Source organism: Lates calcarifer, linkage group LG4, assembly GCF_001640805.2.
Source record: "Lates calcarifer isolate ASB-BC8 linkage group LG4, TLL_Latcal_v3, whole genome shotgun sequence".
Classification (NCBI taxonomy): domain Eukaryota; kingdom Metazoa; phylum Chordata; class Actinopteri; family Centropomidae; genus Lates; species Lates calcarifer.
The window spans coordinates 3,231,047-3,258,628 of NC_066836.1; the positions used below are offsets into that span (position 1 = coordinate 3,231,047).

At 41.0% G+C, this 27,582-nt stretch overlaps 1 protein-coding gene across 1 annotated transcript; it reads right to left on the bottom strand.

Annotated features, from left to right (window-relative positions):
- Positions 1 to 2,371: 2,371 nt before the first annotated feature.
- On the bottom strand, positions 2,372 to 10,888 carry LOC108880956 (Krueppel-like factor 6). Its single transcript, XM_018672712.2, has 4 exons — positions 10,567 to 10,888; positions 7,640 to 8,222; positions 6,277 to 6,400; positions 2,372 to 5,383 (listed from the first exon to the last, which is right to left on the bottom strand). Exons 1-4 carry the CDS (start codon positions 10,666 to 10,668, stop codon positions 5,332 to 5,334), a joined length of 861 nt encoding a protein of 286 aa, XP_018528228.1. The 5' UTR covers positions 10,669 to 10,888; the 3' UTR covers positions 2,372 to 5,331.
- Between the last annotated feature and the right edge of the window lie 16,694 nt (positions 10,889 to 27,582).

Genomic DNA, 27,582 nt, shown 5'->3' on the forward strand with positions numbered 1-27,582 from the left:
TTCAACCAGCGTGTTTTTTTTTTTTTTTTTTTTGGTTTGTCTCTTACTAACAGTCAATGTTTTTTTATTCTTCAATTTAAAATTTAACTTTATCAAAACCATCCAACCCCATCATGACAGTGATCTCTAATCCTCACCAGTGCTTTTAGTTTACTTAACATTTTTTCTTTACTTTGTTAGTCACTTTAATTCCTGGTGATGAGGATTTGATGGACTACCATCCCCATGAGGGGTCGCTGACCTCCACTTTCCTTCTGGTTTAACAAGCAACCCCCCCCACCACAGGCCCACAGGACATATGAGCTCAGAGGAGGGGGAGGTGTGTGTGTGTGTGTGTATACATATGTGCATGTGGTGAAACCTTGCTATGGGGAGGATCTTGTTTTCCTGGTCGACCTTGAATGTTCTCATTCATTTCACTGATAGCTCTGAATGTGAATACATTCTCAGAACAAAGCAGCAACTCTGCCAAGATGGGAGGTTTGACTCCCATTGGACCAGTCCCAAAGCTGCACATACTGTACATACAGTTCACATGCTTTAAGGTGGTATTGAAAAAAGAGTCTGCTAAGTTATACCTCTTACTCCTGATACTCGGCAGGTATCAAGAGTAAAATGTGTGTGCACAAATGAATAATTCCTTCCTTGAAATGAATAAGTTTATTCCCTTGAATAAATAATTCTTGGCCTTGAATCACTAATCTACTCCTCAAATTATTCCCTCAAATTAAAGAAGTAGATATATGAGGTAAAGTTACTGTAGCAGTAGGAACTGGAGTAGCAGGTTGTTGTGGGCAGTCTGGTCAGTCAGGGCTGGAGGATACCAGGGTCTTATTCTCTGTGCTGTATTTGGGAATGTGGGAGTTTCAGTGATGACTGTGCCCAATTACCCAGTACTTGGAACACAAATACAAATACATATTACATACATACAAATTATTTCAGGGTGTATGAGATCTTTTGAAAGACAATAAAAAATGTTGGCCTCCCTGTCTCCATATATGTGTGTTCTTTATTTAATCCTATTTTTTTGCTTTATTATATTTTATAGTTTTTAGTTCTGGCAATTTTAATTAAAATACCAATGAATATATCTTTTTTTTAAAAAAGAAAAACTCTTTGAGAGTGCTTCATTTATTTAGGGGCTTTGGGGCACGGAGCGTGGCTGGATTGGTGGAGCAGTGTTAAAGCTGAAGCACTTTGAGCTTGCAATCGGAGATGAAGAGGCTATTTGTCTGTGTAGTGTGCAGAGCTCTTATCTGGGATTTGTTTGCGGCACAACTGAATTTGCATAAATTTCTTGGAGAGTAAGATGAAAACTCTGCGCTCTTGGCTGAAGCAGGAGGAACAGATTGTCCCCACAATACACATTCTACCAAATGTTGAACTTGAGATAAGCTTTCCATCTTCAACATCCTGATCATGGATATGTCCAAGGATAATCAAAATATTCTCATCTTTGACAGATTTGTACATGCCTTAAGAAGTCTATCCCAGCTGCTTCTATAGGGAGTTTTGGGTCATGAAATGGACAATTCCCGTCTCTGGGAACATGGTGACATTCCTGCAATTAATTCATTCCAACAATCAAACACTGGAGGTGACAGGTTTAAACAAGCCAACAGTTTATCCAGATAAACTGAATCATTTAATTAGAATTTAAAATTGGAAAATTTAAACACATCTAAAACGTCAGTAATAATCCCTTAATGCAGGGAAACATTGTGCGTGCACAGCTAACAGTATGTATGATAGGTCAGTGTCAAACCAGGAAAATGGTCTTTCAGCTGTGATGGACAGTTTAGGTCACAATTTTCAGTTGCTTTGAACTTGCCTTCATTTTCTTTTCCAAATAATTTTTGGTGGGGGTTTGCTCAAAACCTCATGTCTGTTGTTCCTGTGGTCCACTCTTTAGTGTTTTCCCAGATTGCTGTGCTCCCAGATACCAGCAATTAAAGGATAACGCTGGTGATATTCTGTATGTTTCTTATTGTCAACAAATCTTATGAAATTCAAAAAATAACTTAATATTTATGACCTGTTTACAAAGATTTTCATCTTCAATGAGAACAAATGGGTTTGACAGCTTTTTCATGGGATTTGTTGATAATAAGAAAAAATAATACTTTGGTGTCATGGTTTTAAAAAGGAATTACAGACGACTGCCATCTAACTATCTCTCGTTCCAGTCACTGAATCCCTGCCAGTGTGCTACAGTTCTGTAGCTGACCTGACCTTTGACCTGTCTGGGAAAGGAAAGAAAACAGAGATAATTTGCCTTTTGGGAATCTACTGAATATCCTGTTAACAAACACTTTCAGGTTAACTGTGTCATGGGAGGACTACAGGAGAAATAAAAACAAAAAAACACTTGTAGATTCAATAAATTCTTTTTATCGATTTTCCAATAAAAAATACATTCATACAGAAACTATTTTACAAAACAATTTCAAATGAAAAAATCTTGTTATAACATAAAACAAACAAAAATAGAGCCTCATATTTTATCTCCATGTTTATCCAATAAAGATTCTCTAGCTAAAGATAGGGCATCTTTGCAGGTCTTTGAAAAGTTCAGAAGGATCACATGGCAAATTTAAAAACAAAACAAACAAACAAACTAACAAAAAAACATAATACTTAGCGGGCACCAGAATGCAAATTAGAACAATTCAAGTGTCCAGAACAATTCACGTCTGAAAAGTTTTTTTTTTTGTTGTTTTTTTTTGTTTTGTTTTTTTTGTTGTTGTTTTTTTCCTCTTGAAAGATGATAGGCCACAGGTATAGGTGCTATTGATGCCTTTTTAAAATGTACATTTGCTCTACCTTTCTCCAGTCAAATCAAAAACAAAGATGTTACAGAAGCAAATGAAGGAGAATGGAGTGTGTCTATTTTACAGTAATTCTTCAGCCTCTTGTCTTTATTGGTTCATATGTAGAAACAACACACTGCACTTGTTTTTGGTCCCATATCCTTTCAAAATAGAAGCTTCCATACAAAATTCTCTTAGTTTACAATGTACATAATCTTTGCATTTTTGACATTTCTCAGTGTAAAAAGAAACATTGGCCTTTAATGTTCTTTAAGGTTCACCTGTACAGTTGTTGACTTTTAACAAGGCTACCTGTGATGTTAACTACTGAGTGACAGACACAGAGTTCTATGACCACTTAAAATCACTCACACTCTTTAAGCAGACACGTTCTTTTTCAACACTTCCATATGTCTTACTTTTTGACAAAACATTGACATTGTGGCTTTAAAATGGTTTTCTAGAGAGAGGAAAATGGTGCTAGAGTTTGTCCAATTGTGAACTGAAGGGATTTTAATAAATGAGAGATCAGAGAGTTATATCAACCCACAGAGGAGTGTGCTGAAGTCATGTAACTGAAGCTAAAACATGCATATAGTGAAAATGGTACAGACAAAACTATGGTCCTAGTCTCTTCTCAGTTCATCGGTAGAAAAAGACAGAAACCTCTAGACCTGAACACAGCTCAGCTGAACTGGTTAGACTGGTTTTGGTACCGTTTAGTCTGATCATGGGTTGTTTAAACCAAGACTGAGTAAAGATAAGACTCAGCCTGAGGGTGAGACTTAACAAAACATACAACATCAAAACAGACTCATGATTGAGAATGTTGTCATTACTCTAAAGGACACCTTGTCTTTTAAGACTAAGCCTTTGACACATCAGCTGATATAAATTGATTTGATCTTAATTTGACAGAACCTTGCTGGCAGAGCATGCCACATTTCATGAGAACATGTTTCCAAAACTCTGTACCTTTAACAGCAAGTTACAGCCCACTTGACGTACGTGCATCTGCACCATCTTATACTACATAGTAGTAAACCATTGCAAAACTGAATTGCTTTTCCAAGTGCTCCACAATTCTGTCTCACGTCTGGGTAATTTTGGAGAATATGACTTATTTCTGATATAGTTTTGATATATTCAACAAAGAATGCACAGAAATGTAGAAATGGCAGTCATTATGAAGCTGATATATAGTTATTTTTTCTATTATTTGGGAGTTTAGAGGAGTCTGTCTCGAGACAAAAAGGGCAAAGGTGTGACTGTATGGATCAGAGCCTTTATAAAGCTATTCAATAACGCACTACTGCATTCGCAACCCCCCGCTTGGTGTGTGTGTGTGTGTGAGAGAGAGTGATCTATTTAACAGGACAAGGCCACTTACATAAGGCATCAGTAAGGTCAACAGTGCATTTACAGATAGAAAAAAAGAGAAGAGCAAAAGTGAAGAAAAAAGAACAAAAATCCCATAGTCAAGACAGTTGCCAAGCAATAGTGGTATCCCCAACTTATCAATAAAAAAATGACTGCCTTATGTGTGTTTTTTTTACAATACTATGATAGCATAATATGAAGGTAGCTGCTCTTGAATGGAATTTTGTTGTCCTATAAGCAAACAGGTGAGCAACACATCCCCAGATCCCATGCAACTTCTGTTATAATGGCGATAACTGTTTGTGTACAACCGTTGTTTTTTTTTTTTCTTTTAAGATACAGAGCTTACACAATGGACAACAAAATGAGCTTTATAGCGTGTATGGTTTGAGACAGGCTACGTAATACATTGCACATTTAATAGCTGCACTAAACAAAACGACCTCCCACTTTTGAATAGGGAGCTGTAGTTCCACCTCCGGGCACAAAGGGGGCGCTCTCTAGAAAATCAGCTCCACAAAACAACCCCCCCCCCCACTCCACTCCACAGCCAATAGACTCAAACAGCACAGACAGAACTTTTTTTGCTTGCATTCATTCTCAGAGAGACAACAAATATCCCCCCCAAAAACCTCCCTCACATAACAACATCCCCTCCACGTCATTCATTCATTCGCGTTCCACAATGCAAGCTCCATCTGCTCCATAAAGCCAGCACAGGCACCCAGTCACAGGCACTCACAGTCCCCATGCACACAGGCAAACACACTGTCATTGGAGGACCGGCACCCCCACAGGAGTCTTGTAATCCTCCAGGAAAAAAGCGTCGAACACCATACAGAAGAGTCTCTTCCCATCTTCTCCAGCCCAGATTTTTCCCATTTTTAAATTTTTTTCAAGTCTCTCCCCGCCCTCCCGCTCCTCTGTAAAAGCCTTTCAAGAGCAATCTCCACAGCGAGGTGTTGGAGGCACTAAGTATGGTGCAAATAATAGCCTGCGTTGCTTCATGTTTTTCCACTGCCTGGAACACGGCGGTGCTCCTGTTAACGCTCCCAGGACACACCGGCCTCGCTGATCCCCCACAGGTCGGGACAATCAACCAGAATCATCCCACAGAGCTCTCGACAAGGAGGCCATCTTAGATGTGCCTCTTCATGTGCAGTGCCAGGTGGTCAGAACGGGAGAAACACCTGAGAAAGCAAAAAAGAGAAAACATTCAGCTGCTTGCTTGAAAAGCTTAGAGAATTTTATACACACACTCTTACATTTGCTGCTTTAAACCCTCTCTGCCATACTGGGAAAAATCCTCAGTATAAACTGAAGAACAGGGTAGTTAGCATGTGCACTTTTAGTTGGCTAGGTTACAAAGACCAAGCAAAAGTGCTGCTAAACTGGACAGAATCAGTCGACAGAATAATACTGAACACAGTAAATGAAGTTATTATGATTTAAACTGTATAAAATGAACAGGGTATTATGCCCATGCCTAGCTCTCCTCCACTCTCCTGTCAAATGCCATTATGTGTCATTACAAGAAACACACGGGGGGATATTAAAGCTCAACGACTCATTGAGATGCTTCCCACTCCTCATCACAACACCTTATGGCGTCCACCCATCAACGATCCCCTTGTACTCAACTCCTTTCATCCCAAGCCTTGACCTGGACCCTGTCCCATCAGTCTGCCCTTGACCCTCATTCATCCGTCCACCCAATGTGTCATTTGGAGAAACTAATTTGCACATGTAAGTGACTTGGTCTTTGTTAGTGAATAGGTGCTTAAGACCAAAGGTAAAGAGAAGGGGATTACAGCTACACTGTTGTGTTTGGGAGTTAATATTCTGGAAATCCTCTGAAGGAGGCATGAAATCAAACAATAACTCACTGCACTTTGTTTGAGAGACATTATTCTTCCACTGAAAGAACAAGAATTCTGTCTTATCATGGCACCACGGGTCTCTTCCTTGACTGCTTGTGATATTGACAATCCAAAAAGGGCAACTTTTTTCATTTTTGTACTTGCTGAAGGTCAGGTTATGTGTCAGCTATCATGAACATTTACCGATGTTCCAGAACTCTCACCTGTCGCAGTGACTGCATTTGAATGGCTTTGCTCCAGTGTGCTTCCTGAAGTGTCTGGTGAGTTCATCGCTTCGTGCAAAGCGCCACTCGCAGCCCTCCCATGAACACCTGTAGGGCTTCTCTCCTGCAAAAGATCAATATTCTTTAGAACATAAACAGGAAGTGCATTATCTATCAAAAAATCATAAAGCTTTCAAAACCCATAGAATGATTTGAATGATAGATTCTTTATATGTTCAGCTGCTTTTTGTCCTTAACAAATGGGTTTCTGCAGTTTTGTAAAGAGTTCACCTCTCACTCCTAAAATAAACTGCTGCCAGTCTATTCATATGCTGATTTTTATCAAATAATCTTTCTACCCAATCTTTTCATGTCACTGTAATTATTTGCCCTCTGACACGTGGTTTGTAGTCATTCTAAGCTATCAATCAAAGCACCAGGATATTTGACATTTCAAAATGCAACTCTGCAGACATGTAGCCAATATTTACAGTTCTTTACAGTCCGAGAGGTATTACAACAGGGATTTTGGAGAAAATATGATCCTAAGCAGGTGCTAAGCAGATTGGGCTGACTACTGTGCATTCAGGAGAAAAACAATCTTGCGCCTTGTGGGTTTTGAGAGCTGTGGTATGCAGCTTTAAGGAGCTGCTCGAGTAGACGGCTTATGTAATGGGGGAGAGCTGCAGGAAAAAATAGAGAATGTTCCTAATGGTCCTAAAGGCCATTAACCATGTGGCTAACATGGTCAGAGAAGGATGCTAGGAATGTGACTTCCTCTGCTAATGGGCGACACAGCTGTGAACAGCCTGGCAGAGGTCAAAGGTGACGAGAGAAACGGCTCACATTTGAACCCTGGACAAAACCCTACAAATGTCAGATTCCCATAATTTCTTTCATTTTTTTTCTCTTTGACTGCGAATGCAAACAGGCAAGTTTTCTGAGTCTTTTCCCATGGTGAAATCTGAGAACTGTTGATTTGTTTTCAGGATCCACATCCTCTGGGTGCTGCTTGGCCACAAAAGAACATCCCTCCCCCTCCTGTCTCTCGCTCTCTGTCTCCCTTCCCCCTTCATGAAGTCACGTTTCTCTGTGTGAATTAGGTCACAGTTGAGGGCATTCCTCCTGACAAACAATTCAAAGTATGTGGGAGCATTTTCACCACTTTGAGCTGGAAATTAACATCTGATTTGCTTTTGCTTTCACTTTGGAGAGGTTTTTACTCTTCAGATGAGTTTTTCCTTCTGAAAACATGATGTCATGACGGGGCGGTACCAACCCCCTCCCCTCCAGTGAGGCTGCACTCATGACATGATCATTTGCATGGCAGTGATAAAAGCATCTCAGCGTCAAACAGCTTTACCTGTGTGTGTGCGCTGGTGTGCTTTGAGGTGAGAGCTCTTGGTGTACACCTTCCTGCATCCGTTGAATTGACACCTGTGCACCCGCCTCCTCCCATCAGGTGACGCCTCCCCGCTGGTCAGCCCTGACCTCTCCAGGGTCCTCTCCATTCCCCCAGTCCTTATTTTCCCAGGTGAGTGCAGCACAGTCTGTATCCCATTCCACACCTGGGCTACAGAGCCCTCCTTGCTCAGCTCGGGTGAGGATGGCGGTGTGCTGATGATGGCAGAGCCCAGGTCTTCGCCACTGTCGCCTAGAATGTCAGTCAAAGAGCTGGAGGAGAAGTCAAGGGTAGGGGAGAGCTCCTCGGAGCTGTCTGAAGCCTCGCTGCTGGCGTCAGAGTTGAAGCCGCCAGCGTCGACATGCTGGTTGTCTTGATTGTCTTCCTCCTCCTTAATGTGGGGGATCTTTGGGTCTGGGTCATTTGACTTGTCCCCGCAGGCGAGCATCAGCTTGCTCCACAAGTCCTCCTGGTTCTCAAATTTGAGGTCTGTGGCTGAGACATAGGGCTCGCTCTGGAGGTACCTCTCCAGCTCGAGGCATGTCTGTGTGGAGGGAAGACAAGACAGCAGTGAGTTCACGGCTGCACAGAGCCTGAGGCCTGTAACACAACGCATCTCTTCAACCGGAAAGTCCCTAAAACACCAAAACAAGTCATTTATTTTTACGGGAAACACAAACTCTGGTGTTCCTCTATACGCTGTGTTTATTCTTAGCAGCAGCAGCAGCAGGAGGGGGAAATGCTGTGACACCAACACCACTGGTCCTGCTTCCTTCCTGCCAGCATGAACGAGGCAAGACACAATGTCCTATGCAGAGGATAGTCAAGTACATTCTAAGGGTGCCCTCTGAGGCCATATCAGGGAAGATTACAAGCACCGCATTTCCTTCAGAGAGCATGCAAGAACAAGGTGCTCTTACCCGCAAACGCATGCATGGTTGTGCGTATGTGTGTGTGTGAGTGTGTTTAGGTGTGTGTTAGGGTTGGGCATGAAATTTACATATGCTACAGAGCCCCCCACTGGGTTAGGGAAGTGCTTGTAGATCTTTTAAATCTATCAATTATTCAACATAATGTGGATTTAATAATGCATTCAGAGGCATCGCTAGAAATAACATAGCACACTGGGGACTGAGAGGAGGGAGGTCTGGTTCACGGGGGTCCATAAAAAGCCTGGCATGAATACTGCAAGAGCTACTGTGGATTGTGGGCTTATTTTCTTTGAAAAGGAAGTGAGAGAGCACTTCCTCAGCCCGCTGCAGGCACCGAGCACAGGCCAGATATGAGGGCAAATGGGCCTGTGCAATTTCCTAATGAAGCAGATCTCAATTTACAGCCATAATTCCATTAAAGCACATTTGATAAACCAATAGTGCAGACAGCTTGAGGTCAGAGGCCAAGTCTCAAGGGTCACATGATAAATATTATTCTCTCACTTTTTCCAACTTTTCTTGAACATTTTTGTGAAAGATCAGACAGAGTCACCTCTTCAAATCTCAAAAAGTGTTCACATGAGAGAAGGGGATGGCCCAGTTTGGCTGCTCATAGTACAGAGGCATGTGCAACATAGAGCATGCGTACTGAAGGGCTACATCACTGGAGAATTTCAAAAGAAGTGTGCAGACTCAGAGATCAGTTTTAAAGAAACATGACATGTAAATAACGGGAGAAGAGCAAGCCCCAACAACAAGGTTATTCAAATCTTACAGCCATACATTAGAATTTCCATAAGGATATAAGATAAACCTCAACTCAGGAGCAGATGGACTTTACCATAGGAGATTATTAGGAAGGAAAAGAGCAATACAACTTCACATAGACGCTATGTGTCAAATAGGAATATTGTGGGAACATCGTAGTAACTTGGGAATGAGAAAGAAAACATTCAAAGCAAATGTTTCTCGTCAGCAGTGCTGGATAAATCCCATGCGAGCTTTAAATGCCTGGGAGGGCGACTTGGCCCGAAGCCCGAAGAGATCTGATAGACGGAGAGACAGCAGAGGACCGAGACGAATTCATTTCATTTCCCAACCCGAACAAGAAGCGACTTCAGCCCTTCCCTCGGTTTCAGTATAAAACTCCTCTGTTCTGTCATCCAGGGACCTCCTGGTCGAGCCAAATTGGAATAGAAATCATTCTCTCTCTCTTTCTTTCTCCCTCTCTGTCAGTCTGTCACTCTCTGGTGTGTGTGTGTGTGTGTGCGTACGTGTGACAGAGAGCAAGAGAGGTAGAGAGGGAGTGGAGGAGAGGAGGGGAGGAGATACGCGCAAAGACGCACGGCTCGCCATTCAGTCGCTAAATCTGCAACACAGCGTGTTTTTATTTCATCGTGTCACAAGCCGATGCGCCTCTACAGCCAGCAAACAGCGGCCGAAAATATCAGCAACAACATTATAAGAAGTTAACGCTCTAAAGAAATGAACACACACCTCTACGCGTGCTATAAAACAAAAACACAATGAAACTACACGTCACTTCAAAATGATCACAGGGATATTATAGTGGTAATATAAGAAATATGATAATATCAAGTACAACGAGGTAGCTACAATGTCAGTGGTACCACAGGCACTCTATTAGAAATACTGGAAATGGAAATAGAAATATAACAGGAATATTAGAGATCTGTCATTAAGGGAACTTGCATCACTTCCCCTGTACACGCACACAAGCCGACTTTTAACAGGGAGATTAACATTAACTGTTGCACTGAACTAGACGCGAGGTTTCATAAACAACTTTGACATTTCTACGTGCTCAGGCAGCTGTCAGTTGAAGGCAAGTTTCCCGATATTACGCACTTTCCTTCCACTTGTGTACAACAATCGCACATGATGACGGGACGGTCTGTCAAGCTGTGTGTTCAGATAGAGGGATCGAATCGTTACCTGCTGCCAGTACTCTTCCAGAGATGGTAAAGCTGAAAAGTATCCGGTGTCGTGCACAATTTGGAGCTCCTGGAAGATGCTACACATAGGGATGACATCCATTTCACTCCTAAGATGCAGCCACAAGTAGAAGCGAATTCAAGCTTGTAGGGAAAACGAAGCCTGTTGTGTTCAAAGAGAAGCTGGAGTCTTGGCTGTATTTGCATGTATAATAGTCGGGAGTCGTGCGCTTCCAGTGGAGATTTTGAGCGTGTGACGCACAGAGAGCGCACAACACTGAACTCTCCAAAAGTCCGAGAGCGCACTGCAAACTTCCCCACCGATTCAAAATTACAGACAAACCCACCCCCATGTGATTACATTACGTTTCTGTACGACAACCAATGGGCTGGCAGGAGCGTATCGCCCGCCTACCAGACCACCCCTGGCCAATAACGAGCCAAAGCCGACTCATCCTGTCTGTTGTGGTTGGTGCGCGGTCCGAAGCATCTCCGGCTCCCATTGGACTAAATCAGCGCTATTTTTAGAGCGCTATATAACCCAGACTCCTCTCGTACCTAAACGAGGAAGTCGAATTTTCTACTGATTCAAATGTGGGTTTGAACTTCTGCTGAGCGCCGGCAGGAGAAGCGCTGGCTGCTGGCCGCCGGTGGCGGCTGTGAAACTGCGCTTCAGTGTGGCTAAATAGCAGCACTTCACTGTTTTTAATGTCATCACATACACTCCACCGACATCTCCTCTCCTGGGGTCTTAAACATCGAATGTAAAGAGAGGACGGCTGCAGTAAAAGACTGACGCTGGTTCAGTAGTTCGCTCTGTAAAGCGCAAACCACAGAGACGATATTACGAGTCGCCTACAAACTCAGGGGGACTGTCAAAGATCTGATCAATTTCTGTGCTCTATGAAATAAAACTGATAGACTTCTTCTTTTCATAGCTGCCCAGAGATCCCTGAGAATTATTATGAGTCTCCCTGTGACCATGTAGACAGTTTTAATAAGCTATTAAGTTATAATAGAGTTGCCATAAAGATGATTATCCACAAAATGCTGTGCAGGTTATTGTAGAGGCAGCAGCTTGAGGCATATCATGAGGGACAGGTTTGCTACTGCTGAAGATAATGTTCAGTTTGTGTGTGTGTGTGTGTGTGTGTGTGTGTGTGTGTGTGTGCTATAATCTCAATCACCTGTGGCTCTGTCTTTCCAAGAAAGAGAGCTTACTTCTCTTGCAGCAAAGCATTTTTACAATTCTCGATTACGATCATGAAACCACATTGTCGGGTTGTTTCCTCTTCAAGCAGGAAAGAACAAGAGGTAAAAAAATAAAAAGCGCGGGCCAGTGATGCTGCATGGTGAAAGCTCCTAATATAACATCCTCAATATATCTCTAGCCACACTGGCAGTTGTCCAGAAATGTATTTCCCTTTTTCTCTCCTTTCAATATAGGTAATCATTGCTGTTCTGTGATCAGTGCCTCCCCAAATACCCTCTCACTGACATCAAAGACGCATGAATATTACTCAAAGGTAACAGGCCTACATGTTGATATATGAAGAGATTTATGTCCTTGATATGTGCTCTGCCTCATGCTGTATGCTGTTAGCAAAAAATATCATACATCATGTCAAATGTCAATGTAAAATGTCATATCTGCTTTGGAAAAGTCTCATATTTCATTCTTACATGTCTTTAAAATACAGAGGAACCAACCTGTTATAGGCTTTTATTTTGTTAAGTGAGTAAAGTTCCTAAAATACAGTTAAACAGCACTTTGATTAGTTTAAATTTGTGCGCTCTCTTTTTTCAGTGGAGAACATCTTATTTAATTTCAGTCCTCCAGTCAAAACACTATGACTAATACTGAGCTATTTAGCTCACTAACGCCAAACATACAGAGCATGTGAGTAAAACTACATATCCAGTTGCATAAGATATGGGATAAAGTTGAAGTCAAGCGGAACAACAGTGGCATTGACGAGTTAAAGGCAGGCGATGTGACAAACAACATGTTTGGAACAGAGAGCCATTGTTTGACCCATTGGCCCGGTCGAGCGCCTCCACAACGGAGTCTCTTTTGTTGAGATCTCAGCTGTGGGCACATTTGCAGCACTCAGCAGTATCACATTTTGTCATGAGTGTATGGGGTTCAGGGACAGAAAGCACATGGATGGGGTCTTGTTGTGATACAGATCATAGGTAATAGAAGGGAAGAGTCATGCTTCCCTGCAGCATTGATGATTCATTGTTGACCTTAAAAGCAGTGCACAGGGACAATAGAGTATTTATATCAAAGCACATACTGTGTAAATGTTCAGATAAAACACTTCTCTTTATAAGCAACATGCAGCTGGAGAATGCAGCAGGTATGGGGAATGGGCCTGTGCATGAATTTGTTTAGTGACAAGAAAATATATAAAAATCACCCCACTATCATCACTGGTTCAACAATTTAGCACACAGGCTAACATATTATATGCCTTAATATATGCTACATATATTGTTAGGATTAAGTAATGGTGGCATAATGCTGCTGTCTTGTCTTGTGAGAGTTACTGTAATGAATAAGTTCCTACTTGGTAATACTGTTGATATCAATATCCAAGTTGTAATCACAACTGGTGAACTCATATCCTGACACTTCTGTTGTCATCACAACAAGCAAACACAAAAGAACAAAAGAAAACTTGTGCTCCGCTGTGAAACTTCATCAGAATAAATTCCTGTACATTCTTCCTCTTGGCAGTAGAAGTCACTGAGTTTCTGGTGCAAAGACAGCATGAGTCATATGACTGTATAGAACCAGTTGCTATGAAGCAGTGACTGATGTTGATGTGTGATGCACGTGGCGGATGCTGGTCTGTGACAGAATAAATCCATAGCAACAAAATAATGAGCATAAACAGCACAACGACAAGCACCATTGCTCTGTACTGGTCAGGCCTTGTTTATGTGTGTATTTGGACACGTCACATGCACTGCACACTGCACTGAGGATGTGTTTGATTAGTTGGTACTTGTCAAGAAACATATAACATAATGAGAGCAACTCAACATCACATACAGAACAGGCCGAAAGAGCGAGATGTACATAGATGATCAAATATAACTAAACATTCTTTTATATGTATATCATTTTATTTATTTAGGTTAAGATTATTTTAGGTGAAAATTCAGTATACGTTAAAATAGATGCTACAATGTTATGCTGGCACAGCACCCAAAACCACATAAGCAGCCAGCACCGGACATGTATAGGCCACAAAGCCAGTTCTGTTCTTTAAAAGTGTAACCACAGATAATGTCATGGATCAAGCAGGGAAAACAAACCAGCCCTGTCTCTCATCCAACACACAGTTTAAAAATCCTACATTTGGAAAGAATGCCAAAAACCGGTCACTCACTTTTAATTAGCTGTCCTAAAATTCTATGCACAGCAGATAATAGCCAGTTCTTAATTTGCAAACAGTGTCTGGTGCCTGATTAGAAATACACAGTTGCAATTAGGCTAAAAAGTTTTCTTGTTGCCATTAGGAAAGAAAAGTCAGATAGCATAATAACAAGTGACAATGATTTAGAAGCTGTGCATGTTGCTGTGTCTATGTTTTTGACTGATCTTCTCGCAAATGTATGCTGTTTGGTGGGATTATTACCAATTACCATTTGGATGTATGAGAGAGTTGATTTTGCTAACATATTCAGTGTAGCACCCCGGCTGCCTGTCACTTGAACCTAATCAAAATGCAAAGATATTCACAGTGAAGAAAAGTACTGTATGTAAAAGCATAGAGAAGGCACAATGAGCAACAGTCTGTGGAGTGACTGCAGCAAAAACAACCAGAGTTAATGTAATTGGTTCATTACATCACATGTCTTATTGATCTTGAGTTTTGATGCAGTGTAGATGAGTCAGAATCATAAGACCTCGGTCATATGGATTCCTGTTGCAGTGTTCAGAGGAGCAAACATATGAGACTTCTTCTCCCCTTCTTCTACAGCTGCTAAAGTGCTTTTGAACAAGTTTTCTCAACAGTCCAACAGTACGACAGAGTTATATTTGATGACAGCCGAGAGGTGAACATGAGTAAGCAGACTCCGTTCACTTTCCCTGGATGAGTAACAACTGTGAGCGGAATCAACAAAGATCCTAAGTGATGTTTACATAGTTGCTTGAAAATAAGAGCCTTGGTGCCCATGACTAGAGCATTATTCAAAACATAACCAAATAAAGACAGAGGACATCTTTGCTAAGTCATAAGGGGGTGGGGAGGATTGGATGAATACCTAATGCAACCAAAACAGGAGAAGCTAAAAGAGATATGCTCTTTTATACTTAAAGGGGCAATTTGTAAGTTTTCTCTGCTGCTGATGGCACATAGCAAAAGAACCCATCCATGTTATCTGCTACACTGTAGTCAATGTCCACCTCTTTGTAAATGTAACCACATGAGGAGCCTATGCTTTCTGAGAAACAGCAGAAACACAAAAAACATACAGATTATTACTTTGGAGAGCAAAGCTCATTATCCATACTCAATAAAAGAAATAATCGATAATAGACATTGAATGACATTGAAAAAGATTTCCATTAGGGAATACAAAATGGTATGTAAATGTAAGTAGAATGTAATAGAGTTAATTTAGGAAATAGAAGGGTTATTTACTACAATACTGGAGAACAAATAGAAGTTTATTTTATCTGAGACTGGAAGGTAATAGAAATCACATCTCTTGCAGGCTCTTGCACATTGCACTATGACACATACCAAGTGCATTTCAAACAATTTAATTATCAGAATTCTGATGAGCTGAATCACCTAATTTGTGACACAGTGCCAGCCTATAGATAGAAACATAACTCTGAGAGAGAGCCTATAGGAGTAACCCAGAGTTACATTCAAGAGACATGAACACAAAGAGAGGTCAACTGTGGCATGTTTCCCACATCTATCAACTGTACATTAGATGAGTCATGACTCCACTTCATCCCATTGGAGGAACACGTCATCTGTTCATCTCAAAGATGGTGACAGGTTCAGATGACCTGACTGCAGCATGTTAACTGTTTGCTGGAATGTTGCATTCTGGGTTTGAGCATCCCAGGAGAGCACTGTGGCGGTGATCAGAGAGGAAATGAGAGTGAGGGTGAGTGCCTGCATGTATGGCTCAGCATGTATGGAAAGCTTTTAAGTGATGTAACATGCAGTCTTGGGTAAATTCGCTTCTGGTGATATCATGTCCTAAAAGCAAAATGACAACATGAAACACTTCTCCAACCATCAGGAAAATGCTCATGTGTGGAGTCCCTGAATGACTTTTATGTCTGATGCACTCTGTCTGCTACAAGCTTGGGAAAAACAGAAGCAGTGTGGCAAATGTATTAATGTGCTAAATACTGTGTAATGTCATCTGGCAACCTCTTATGTCTTTTTGAGCAGCCAATAGCTAACGTTAACAAGAGAGTGAGCCACGTGCCATCTGGCAGTCATAATGTATTGCTGGGCAACAGCAAAAATGTGCACTACAGTCTTAAATATGTTGTGCATCTCCGTTCAATTCACTGAACATAAAGATAATATCAGCTGAGCCACGACAGAGCAACACTTCATGCAGATTCATTTCATACTTTACTTAAAATACAATAATCTGAAGATTCTACATGACATTGGTGCTTGCATATATTTAACTGGCCAATGTAGTGAGTTGCCAGATTACATTACATTGCAGTGGTGCAATAGAAAGTTCTGAAACAGCACTGACAACACTGACAGCATCGTACCTCCAACCAACAGGATGATCTATTTGAAATGAATGAAGCACTGTGGTTTTCTTGCCACACTCGTCTGAAATGCACCAAAGACCCCAAGTTGAAGCATTCAGCTGTCATTAATTTCAGTTCAGGTTAACAAACAGTACTCCATTTTATTTCAGGTTGTGCCATGATTGGCTAATCATATTGCTGTAACACCATGTGTCAAAAAACACGGTTGTGTTTTATAGATGTGAGCAGCAGCCTTGGAAGGCAAAGTACTCTCCAGTGCAGGTGTATCTGCGTTCATGCATGCATTTACTGTGAAAGGATATCTACCTGTGCACACACGGCTCACCTATGCATGGATGCACTTATTCCACTCTGTGTGTGTGCATGTATACTTATAATCAAAGAGCCATTTACTGAAATACTAAGCGATGGCCAGGGTGAATCATATTTAGGAGGGGCAAGTCACAGCTGACTGAGTCATCTTCGTCTTGTGACCAGCTGCTCTGTGGAAACAGAGGCCTTCACTTTACCTTGACCAATAAACTGTGAAGTGTATCAATCTGCTGAATTTCTCTGGTTTGGTCCATGAAGAAAAAACATCCGCATATTGAATAATGCATGCCTGTTGAAAATATGACAGAGCAGGACCAAAGGGTTAGAGAGAACAGCCAAGAGCCAGAGAGTCACAAGTTTGATCCCTGTGAAGAGCCAATGTGACTGTCAAGAACAGTTTTAAAGTAAAAAGTGGGTTTGATCACATGTGACTGAACAAAATCTTTCCATTATTTGATACATTTTTAGAATATATGCTTTAAATTGTTTTACTGTCTGTATGTGGTTGTTGTTTTTTAAATATATGTACCCAGAACCCATGGAGACTGAGGAATTTACCACCGAAATAAAATAAAATTGAACAATTCAACATCTTCGAGCAAAACGGTAAACCAACCATTCCACAAGATTGCATCAGCTAAATGTGTGAGATGTAAAAAATGTAAAAGTAAAGTATTGATTTCAGTTTAGGGACGTACAGCTGTTATCATCAGTGAGCGCTGAGGTCAGTTGTTTTAGCTTTGCTTTAGCTCTGGAGATTTATCACCTCTGTTGAATCGTAGCGAGGGAGAGAGATAAATTGAATGCTGATCCTCGATAGAATAAGAAAGCAGCTTCGCTCCAAAGTGAGATATATGTGAGATATCAGTCGATGCATTTACACCTTAGAATGTGATTGATGGTGCAAAATGAAAACACCAACTTATCAACAATTATTATTGAGGGGCAGCTTGAGTTCTTGGTTGGAAAAGAAAACACTTTTCATACTGTTACTGAATGATTCGCCTAAAGTAGTTGCATTTTTGGTGGTGGATTATTTTAAATAATCTACATGTTTGCAATCTGTTGCCATTTTAGGAGCTTCCTCTTCAATCCCACATGCTGTCAAAAACCCTCTATTGTCCTTTCAATTGTTCTCTACCATCATATTAAACTGAGGACATTTGAGTGCCCATCACTCCCACAGTGCAGGACCACAGTTTTCAAAGACAGGCGCAATTTGGCTCCTCATCTCCATTATCAGCCCTGCGCGTAGAAAGCGCCTTGAATTAATGAGTCGAATCATCAGAATCTCAACCTGACAAAGCAGAAAAAAAGATGAGAGCAGGTTTGAAAATGACTAAACTGCACCTCGGGAGTTCATGACTGCATGTTATGAATGAGATGTGCAGGGTCTGTTAATCCTCCTAATGTAAAAAAAATACAAAACCATTATGGACAAGTAGTATTATACTGCACCACTGCTCATATTCTTATCAATTATGTTGCTTCTAAAACTCTGGTATACTTAATCTTTGGGACTGGAATGTAAGTGAGTTCACACCAGATGATTTTGTGGAATACCTTTACTGAAAAAGGACACACAGATGAACTGTTATCTGACAGTTCACAGATAATTGAGCGCTAGCTAAAGGTCACAGCTTACGCACATGTTTAACATATATATCACTGGTTGTCATAGAATCTACTATTACAGTATGTTAATCTGACAGTCAGAGTCACACTAAGACTGCTTATATGAGGGTTGCAGTTTTGCTAATCATCTTTCCCTCCTAAAATCTGTTTAACAGCAACTGTGTGAAGCAAAATGGAAGCGGCACTATAGAGAGCTAAAAATGATTTGTAGGTTACAAAAACTTGCACGTACGGTCCAAGTAGCACACATCCTGTTGTTCATGAAAGGAAGCCTCCGTATCCCTGCAAATGGGAAATGCAGAGGACACAGATGAATTGATAGGAAAAACAGGTAGTGGAAACAAACATTTGACAGTGCAGCTAAAGATATGGCAGCGGCGTACAGACACTGGAGAGAGTGGAAAGATACTTAAAGGTCCTTGTAGCCAACATAGGAAAACATGCTGATGGTTTAAGTTGTGTCCCAGTTTTATCCAGTTTCAGCTTGTTTTAGCGTTTCATATTTTATGTTGGTAATTTTTCTTTCCTTTCCTGTTTCTTTTTGTTTTCTGTTCACTAATGCTTCTTTTAGGTGGCAAAATGTTTCCTGTGAATGATGTATATACCTCCATAGTCAAAACTAGATTTGAACAGACATATCTGTTATGTAACATTCCCACTGATTACTCAGGGTTGTTTTGGGTTGTTATGTCTCTACTGGCTGTTACAGAGAAGCCCCTCAGTCTGCAGAAGCAGTGCATTCAGACTGCTGAGTTTTATTTTAACCTTTGTTTATCCAGAGAAGTTTGGCTGAGCACGACGTTGCCTTTTTTAAATTCATTCATTCATGCTGGGCAGCCACACTACACTGGTTCTCTCAGCTATATTCAGCAGGATCTACCTCATTGTCCCTGTTCAACTCCAATTCCAAGTCCGGCATGCTTGAGGAGTGTACATCATGGGAGATTTTTTTTTTTCTGCCCTCTTCATCCCACTCAGCCCAGCCCCAGCAGCTGTGAATGTGATGATAGGAGTGAATGACCCCAGAGGACCTTGCATGACCCAACCCCCCATCCAGACCTCCACCGCGGCTGCCATCACATAATACAAACAGGAACGTGACCCCTTCCTTCCCACTGTAACCCAGACTGGGAATCCAGCCCCCCTTCTTCCACCACTCCAAGGGGAATCCTCCGCTCGATCAGCGGCATTCCACATCCTGTCTGACTGAGTCTCATGCAAAGAGACAAAACGGTGAGTGGAAGAATTAACTATGAGAACCTGAAAAAACATGATAAACAATTTCTTTAAAATTAAATAATGTGATGACATTATAAAGTTAAAATATATAAATATACTGTTTCCTTTGTTCTGAGTGTAGAACAACATCACCAGTGGGGAATCAGCCACAGATTGGTCAGCACCATGACAAAACCAGAATGCCGTGGAATTCCCTAACAATGTGTGCAAAGGCTGGAAAGCTGCCTAATAGCACTGGCAAAAAATAAATCATCTATGTGTCTGTCGTGGTCATGCATATTCAAATTATGTGTAAATCACATTATAATCTCGTAATAGCTATTTGTAGTGGGAGCCTTCCGAGCCATTTGCCCAATTCATTTACACTTTGCAACACAAACTTCCCCAGTGTATTGCTGTTAGCTTTTTCTAAAAGGTATAAAGATGCCGGGATGGCAGGGCATGATGATGCCAGCTCTTAAAGTTGAAGCAATTTGCGCTTGTGGTTGGAGAGGAAGAAGACTAATAGCTGACGGACTGCTCCCTCTGAGAGCTTGTTTGCACCACAGCTTGATTCACAATTTTTTTAGTGAATCAGAAAACACCCCTGTGGGCTTAGCACAAGGAAATAAAGGAGAAAAAACACTGAAGATTGTCTTCACAGTACAGCCTGTTTCAGATGGGAAATAATTCTCTTGGTGAAGTTGAGTGGGTTTTTCATGCACTGATCAGTGATTGTTTCCCACAGTATTAATGATAACACAGAATAACTCAGTAAGACCAACATACTATAGAGCCCTCTTTGAGATTCCACACTACAAAGGAAAAAGAAATATAATTGGAAGAACAGAGCAGATTTTATATTTTATGAACCACTTCGTGTAATGTGGCAGTGGCTACGATGCTGTCTACACTGATGCAGACATTTGATTCTCCACCTTCTTCTGAAATATTAATCAAATCCAAATTTGAGTTTAGTGAATTGTTCTCAAGGGGAGTTCAGCGCGGTTGACCTACAGTAGATCCTTTAGTTAAAAGCTCTGAACTCACAACGTTATCCTGCTGGTAGACTTGAGAAAAGAAAGAAATGACAAAGTAGTATTTTTGATTAATTATTCCTGGAAAAAAATCATTTTATGTTGTTTCTTTGTGATGAAAGTTATTTATTTCTTGCATCATTCTAAAGAGTTCCTGAAACTGGAAGGAAGCAGGATTCAGTGTCGTCATACAGTAATATTTTCCTTGAGCCTGGACCTGATAATCTCAACAGAAATTATAGGAAGACTTTTGCAGAATGACAACCCAGCTGGGCATTTTAGTGGGAAAAATCCCCCCAGTGTAAATTCATGCTTTCCAGTTCAGAACAGAGGAGCTCTTCTGGTCACGTGTTTCGACCGTATGAATCACTCCACTGCAAACAGTGAATGAGAGAGTTCAGCGGGAATAATAGTGCTGTATTTACACAAGCTGCGGGTTTTAATGTCAGGGTAATCTTGGGCGTTTGTGAGTCACTCGGTCCTTAAACATGTAGTTGCTGCAGCCACATGGGTAACTAGGCAATCATGTCGGTTTGTTGGAGTCCTGTGTGACTCACACCAGTCAGGCCCAGTACAGTCTGAGTACATCTCGTGTTCAGAGGAAAGCACTGTGGCATTCCAAAGTAATGGACTCTATATTGGGCTCTGGGGATTGTGTGTGAGTGTGTGTTTCTCAGTATGTGGGCTGGTATGTCATTGCAATTGCATGTGGGAGTGATTTGTGTGTACGTCTGTGTGTGCATGTTTGATCTCTTACAAGAATGGAAACCATTTTTGTTTGTTTGTGCCACCCTGGCTCACACTGACAATGAACACTGTGATCATAGGCTTGTGTGTAGGTTGTTTTCTGTGTGTGTGTGTGTTTGTGTCTGTGTGTGGCCAGTGTGTACTGGGGCAACCAGTGTGGCAGCAGGGCGCTCCCCAGAGCCGTCGAGTCCAACAAACAAGCTCTGCTGTGTTACAGCTGCTGTAGGGAAGTACAGACATGACCCTGCTGAACCTTCCTTCACTACACACAGGGAACATATGAATGGGATACAAAAGAGTAACAACATTTTAGTCAGTTAAACTAGTGAGATCTGAGTTTATATAGTGCTAAGATGTCAGCAAAACTCCACCTCAGACATGAGGAGACAGATTTGAGAAATCTTGGTTCAGGTACATTTTTATGTGCATATTGTAAATCCAGGCCCATAATGTAAATTATACTATTAAAGCTAAATGTATGACTTTTATTAAAACTGCAATAATATACTGACTGTAATGAATACCATCTCTGTGTTGCTTCATCACACACATGCAACAAAAGTGATGGCAATAGTTTGTAAACTCCTCGTTTGCATTAGCTAACTTTTTGATTATATTTTAGCCAGTTCTTCAGCCTCGAGTCACCAAATGATTGGTGTTACTAGTTAAAAACTAACTTCATATCAAGTTCTCTGGTTTGATGTTTCATGTCTGTTTCACCTGGAACCACACAAGCATCAATAACTGGTGCCATTGGGTGTTGGCAGAAGTGTGCTCCATTACTGCTGTAACCACACACAGCCATGTCACAATGTACTGATACATCCTGGAGTGCACATACATTATTGCAGTGAGGTGAAAGGTTTAACCAGAATTTTTAGGGGGTGTGAAGTTATGCTTTAATGTGCATATCGAGACCTTATGTGATTAGTTTATCACTGTGTGGGAAACCAGATGTGTAGGTTTGTTTTAGTAAAAAGGAAAAAATGTATGTGAAGAGGTTTAGAGAGGAAAAAGTCTGTAGAGGAAACTGGAGATTGATCACAAGATTTTTCACAAGAACTACATCACACTGAGAACTTATGCTGTTTATACTCGTTTTAAATTTTTACAGCTAATACTTACAAAGTATAATCAGGTAGGATTTGGATGCAGGACCATTCCCTCTGATGGAGTATTTTTGCATTATAGTATGACATCCCTCACTTCAGCAATAGTGGTAAGTAGTTCTTCCAGTGCTGCCTGCAGCAGCAAACTGTGCTTGTATGTAGCGAAGGGGTCTGGTTGGATTGTGTTTAACTTTATGAATGACAAGCAGGGGGTTGAAAAAAGGGTGCATGCTCAGCAAAGCTTCCCTGTATTAAAAAAAGCAGAAAATATTTCTGGCAAGCTTACGGTATTATGGACAACTGACAGGCCACAGTCATCAGTAACAGGTCTAGTGCCTCTCTATGTGAAATAAGGGGAAATGGCTTGTCAGTAACTCCATTTCAGCTGTTCAGTGTGCTGAACTGTTAAAACTGTCTAAAAACTAATTTTTCACTAGAACTAAGGAAGAAGCAAAGATATTAAAACCACCAACTGCTTATTACCACTCCTTTATTAAGCATGCACATAAATTAGTTCAAGGTAAAACCACTGAGGGGGTTTCAATTTGCTGCATCTAAGGACAATTAAACATTTATGGTGCCTTAAATGCACATTAATCAGCATCAATAAGTGTTAATTAGTATTGAGTAACATTTACCTTGTTAATCACCCCAAAGCCATGCACCCATGCAGGAAAATTCATTTTCCGACTCCTGTGGTCGTGTCATGCGGTGTTACCCACAATGCAGTGTGATGACAGTGCCAAAGGCTTACCAGGGCAGTCTGTCACTTTGTCCCAATTCTGTGCCTTGTCCGCACCGCAGCCTCCGCTCATGTTGACTCTTGCACATTCAAAAGTGTCAAACGCTCGAGATGACACCCTTCAACACCTACTGCGCTCCTCTCACTTTTCACTTTCTTTTAAATCTGGAGGACAAAGCATTTTTGTCTTTATTCCACATTTATGTAACCAGCAGTCATATGGAGTGTGACAGTTGGCCCAGTTAGGGCAGTAAAAATACAGACCCATGTAAAATATACAGGTGAACAAGTAAAACAATACTCAGAATCACTTGACATGCACAATTAAATCACACTGCAGCTGGGTACAAGCCTGGATAAATATCAGCTAAAAGTGAAGCCAGCTCCTCATGGAGTCCGCCTCAGGTTCCTCCATAACAAGTTTAACAGTCACAAACAGAGACCAGCTCTCATCCACATTAAATTATTTTGCAGGGAATACACACTTTAATAAAAGAGCGTGTGCGGCATTTGGTGGATGGATGGTGCCAGGCTGGATCAGCACAGGACGGAGTGACACCGGTGGCGGGCTAATGACACAAGCCTCAAGCTGTTCTCACACCTGCCATAGATCTGCCTCACTCACTTGACATTAACATTGAGGAAAGGGGCCATTTCAAACACACACACACACACACACACACACACACACACACACACAGCCAATCATGCAAATACATCAACATGGACATGCTCGCTGATAGAAAAAGCACACACACGCTGTTATATCCAGACTCTTGATCGCTCACACTCACACAAACAAACAAATAGGCCATTATCCTTGAGAGCCCAATTAGGCAGTAAATGAGAGAGCTGAGTTGTTAGTGGAAGAGAGTAAGGCACTCATGACTGGATGACACGATTGGCCACAGAGTGTGAAGGTTCAAGGTAACATTTAAATGCTTACTTTTGTTAGCATGCTGTAATTGCACAAATATTTTCTAAAAGCTGATTTAAGTCCAATTGAATGTTTAATGGAAAGTCCTCCCATCCTTGTTGCAGCATAAAACACCATCTCGTCCCTCAGATGAGTCATTTTAGCCCTCAAATTACAAATGATTTCCCCAAATTACTACTTTCTGTTCTTAGTATACACATATTATTATTCCAGTTTAGTCATTTGTGTGAAGAAACTATATCATTTGTCTCTCAAATGAATAATTTCATTTTAACAACGGATCATACAGCTGGTGAAGAAAGAGAAGCATTCAGCAGCTAATGTACCTCTCAGGAGTTGGTCCAAAACAAAGCTAAATTGTCCTGCATTGTCCTGTGCTTTTTCTTTGGAGTTTTGCCACAAGAGAAAAGGTGCGATATGAGGATGGACTACAATCCGTTCACTGGTGGTTTGCAACATGCTGCGTGAGGTTCCATTTTCACTTTGATTATGAAGTTTGTGGCTTTTTTTTTTTTGCTTGAATATTTTATTTTTTCATATTTTATGAGGATGATACCTGAGTTTCCTTCATTGTGAACTGATGTGTATTGTGCTTGATGTTGTCCTGAGTCTGTTAGAGTGATGAATGAGAAGTTGTTTTGACAGGCTGTGTTTGGAAGTGCAAAGAGCCCCATACACAATCACAATCACTCACAGGAATGATGGACAAGTGCAAAAATATGCTTTGGGTCACATTTATGTGCGAATGGCACGAGTAAAACATGAGCCGTTACGTGGTCTGTGTAGGCACGGCCAATCACATTAGCTCTGACTTGGCTTCATGAAACTGCTTATTCAGCTGGTTTAGTGTCTTAGTCATTCAAGTCAGGGTTTCAACAACAAGCCCTGCTCCTCCCCCACCCCTCTGGAATTAGTAATTTAAGGTTAAAGAATAAAAATCTTGCCCCATTTTACCCCATGACTTTCTCCGGTCTTGTTAATCTTCAGTCAGCAAATATTTTGTCCAGAAAATCTGACTCACCAACAGAGTTTTGATGTGCTCTTGTTTGGTTTTCTTTGGTGTAATTCATCACAGACCTGACTGAGTTTGTAAAAGGCAGTCAGAGTTCCCCTCACAGGATTTCTATGTAATCAGGTTCAGTGAAGTCTCATAGATGCAGATATGCTTAGTGCAGCTCAGAATGCTCCTCAGAGGTGTGCTATTGTATTGTAATGCTATGGAAAATTATTTATACATAAACAGAACCCATTTTTCTGAAATTGAAGTGAATTCCACTTTTTATTTTTTTAATCTTATCCTTCAGGAATGAGCTGCTTGATGTTCTGTAAATGAAGTGTTCCATCATTAAGTTACTCTCCAATCCAGACATCGCCAGTCTGTGGTTTGTTTTCTTAGAAACTGAGTGAGAGGCTTGTTTTTCTTTGAAATCTGACTAAGAGAGCAGATTTGCACACAAGCTCAAACAACAAAATTACACTTAGAAATCACATAAAAAGGTTATGTTCCTTTTCATACAGTAATTCACTGCATAAGTACCCAAGATGGCAGGAGTCCAGTAGCGGATGAGCTTAAACAGGCGCCAAACAGCTTTAAATCTGAGCTAAATACAACACAGACCTTATGGAGAACCATTTAAATTTCATCCGAGCATACGGTTTGAAAGTGAAGACTTTGTGTTCCTACTTGCTGCGTTGTGCTGGTACATCTCAGTGTCCTCAGGCAGTATACACAGAGCGAACTGAGGTGTTTTACTACAGTTTATGGGAGCTGCGAGAGCTGGGATCCATCATGCATCTGCTGGTCTCCCGCTTGAGCGCCATTTAATCTGTTCCATGAGAAAATCTCTGTCCTTGTAGTAGCGAGGCAAGCCAAGCCGAGTTTTGGCAGAGCGTCTTGAGGACAGAGTTACATAACACTCTCTCTCTCTCTTTTCCTCTGTCACTTTCTCTCTGTTCCTTATAGTCTGTTTTTCTCTTTTTGGTTTTGGCATTTCTTTCTTACTTTCTTGTGAGACTTTACAAAGTCGCTGCTCTCTTTCCCTTCTCTTTCTCTTTGTGTTTTTTCTTTCTTTTTTCTGGTTTCATTTTACTTTGATTTTGTGCTGTTCTTTTCTGTCTGCTTATTCAATCATGCTGGGCACTTAAGACTAAACCAAAAGGCTGAAACACACACACACATGCAGACACACACACAAACACAGACATTCCTCCAGAGTCTTACTCCAGCGAAATGTCTTGAGCCCGAACTCAGACGCCAAGCAAGCAGTTACTCAATGTTTTGTAGAACACAACGCTGTGTTACATAACAGGAGACGACTCATTCATTCACCCCCTCACTGGAACCACATGTATAATTAATTTGCTCCCCCTCCTTCTTATAGGTGTGTACACTCATATGTTTCAACAGCCTCTCTGACACAAGCAGAGTTACTTCAGTCTGAAGATGAAGCATTGCAGACTGATAAATCTACTTCTGCAGAGTGAGGAAGAGAAAACAAAGCACACTGCTGCAACCTGTTGAAACCTGTGAAATCCCTCTTTTGTATTATGTCATATACACAGAGTCCTGGATTCTTAAAGGAATAGTCAATTAAAAATTCAGTTACATGTCCACTAAAGAGTCTCTGTGGGTGCAACTATCCTATATTTACCTCATTATCTTAGACGTTTTCCTCACTGACAATGCTGTAGTTATTTCAGAAGTAGTTACTGTGGCAGAAGACTGAGTTCGGCACTGAGGGGAGTAAACCCAAGTTTTATAAGTGTGACGGTATGAGGTAATGAGGTAAATATAGGATATCCGCTCCATAGTGTTGCAGAAATGATTGACAGAATAATTTATGCTGTTTTTGAGTTGCAAAAAGTAATTTGGGAGAGGGCTAAGAAGAAAGTATGTGGGCAAACTTCCATACTAAAAGCTTCAGTGGAGCTGTGACTGACAAGAAGGTGGGCAGACAATCACTGAATTTTCATTTGTGGGGTAAACTAGCCCTGTAATTAGCTGAAGCAATAATGTCAGATCCAGGATTTGATCTTCACAGGGGCCACCCATGATAAAGAATTACACAGTTATGGAGCTGCGAGCTGCTTTGAAAAAAAGCCTCCAACTAACATGGAGGCCAATGGAAAAATAAACATTACAGTAGAGTTTCCAGATCTGCGGTTTTTGTCCATCAACAGCAAAATGGAGTTTCCAATTATATTTTCCACATCTTTTATTGTTTACAGTAAGTGAGAAGAGTTGGGTAAATAAGCTTCTATTCGGTGGATTGGACTGTCAGTATTGTACTGATGAATGGTTTTTCAATGCTGTAAGATAAACAGTATAATCTGAGAGTGGGAATTCTGCTATATTCACGCTTGGTGAAGATGTGGTCATTTCTATTGTCAGGTATTCATCATCAGTTATTTACTTCCATCTACTACATTTGAGTGGCTGTGATGAGTTTGAGTGATAAGTAACTAAAGTAACTTGGTTGCGTCAGAGTGGGAGAAGCACTT

What these genes read in the sequence shown, in the direction of transcription:
- LOC108880956 (XM_018672712.2), bottom strand. Translation starts at nt 10,668, where the DNA reads ATGGATGTCATCCCTATGTGTAGCATCTTCCAGGAGCTCCAAATTGTG. An exon ending in ACACCAGCGCACACACACAG is followed by an intron (nt 6,401 to 7,639) that starts GTAAAGCTGTTT and finishes GATCTTTTGCAG; the next exon opens with GAGAGAAGCCCTACAGGTGT. An exon ending in AAATGCAGTCACTGCGACAG is followed by an intron (nt 5,384 to 6,276) that starts GTGAGAGTTCTG and finishes TTGCTTTCTCAG; the next exon opens with GTGTTTCTCCCGTTCTGACC.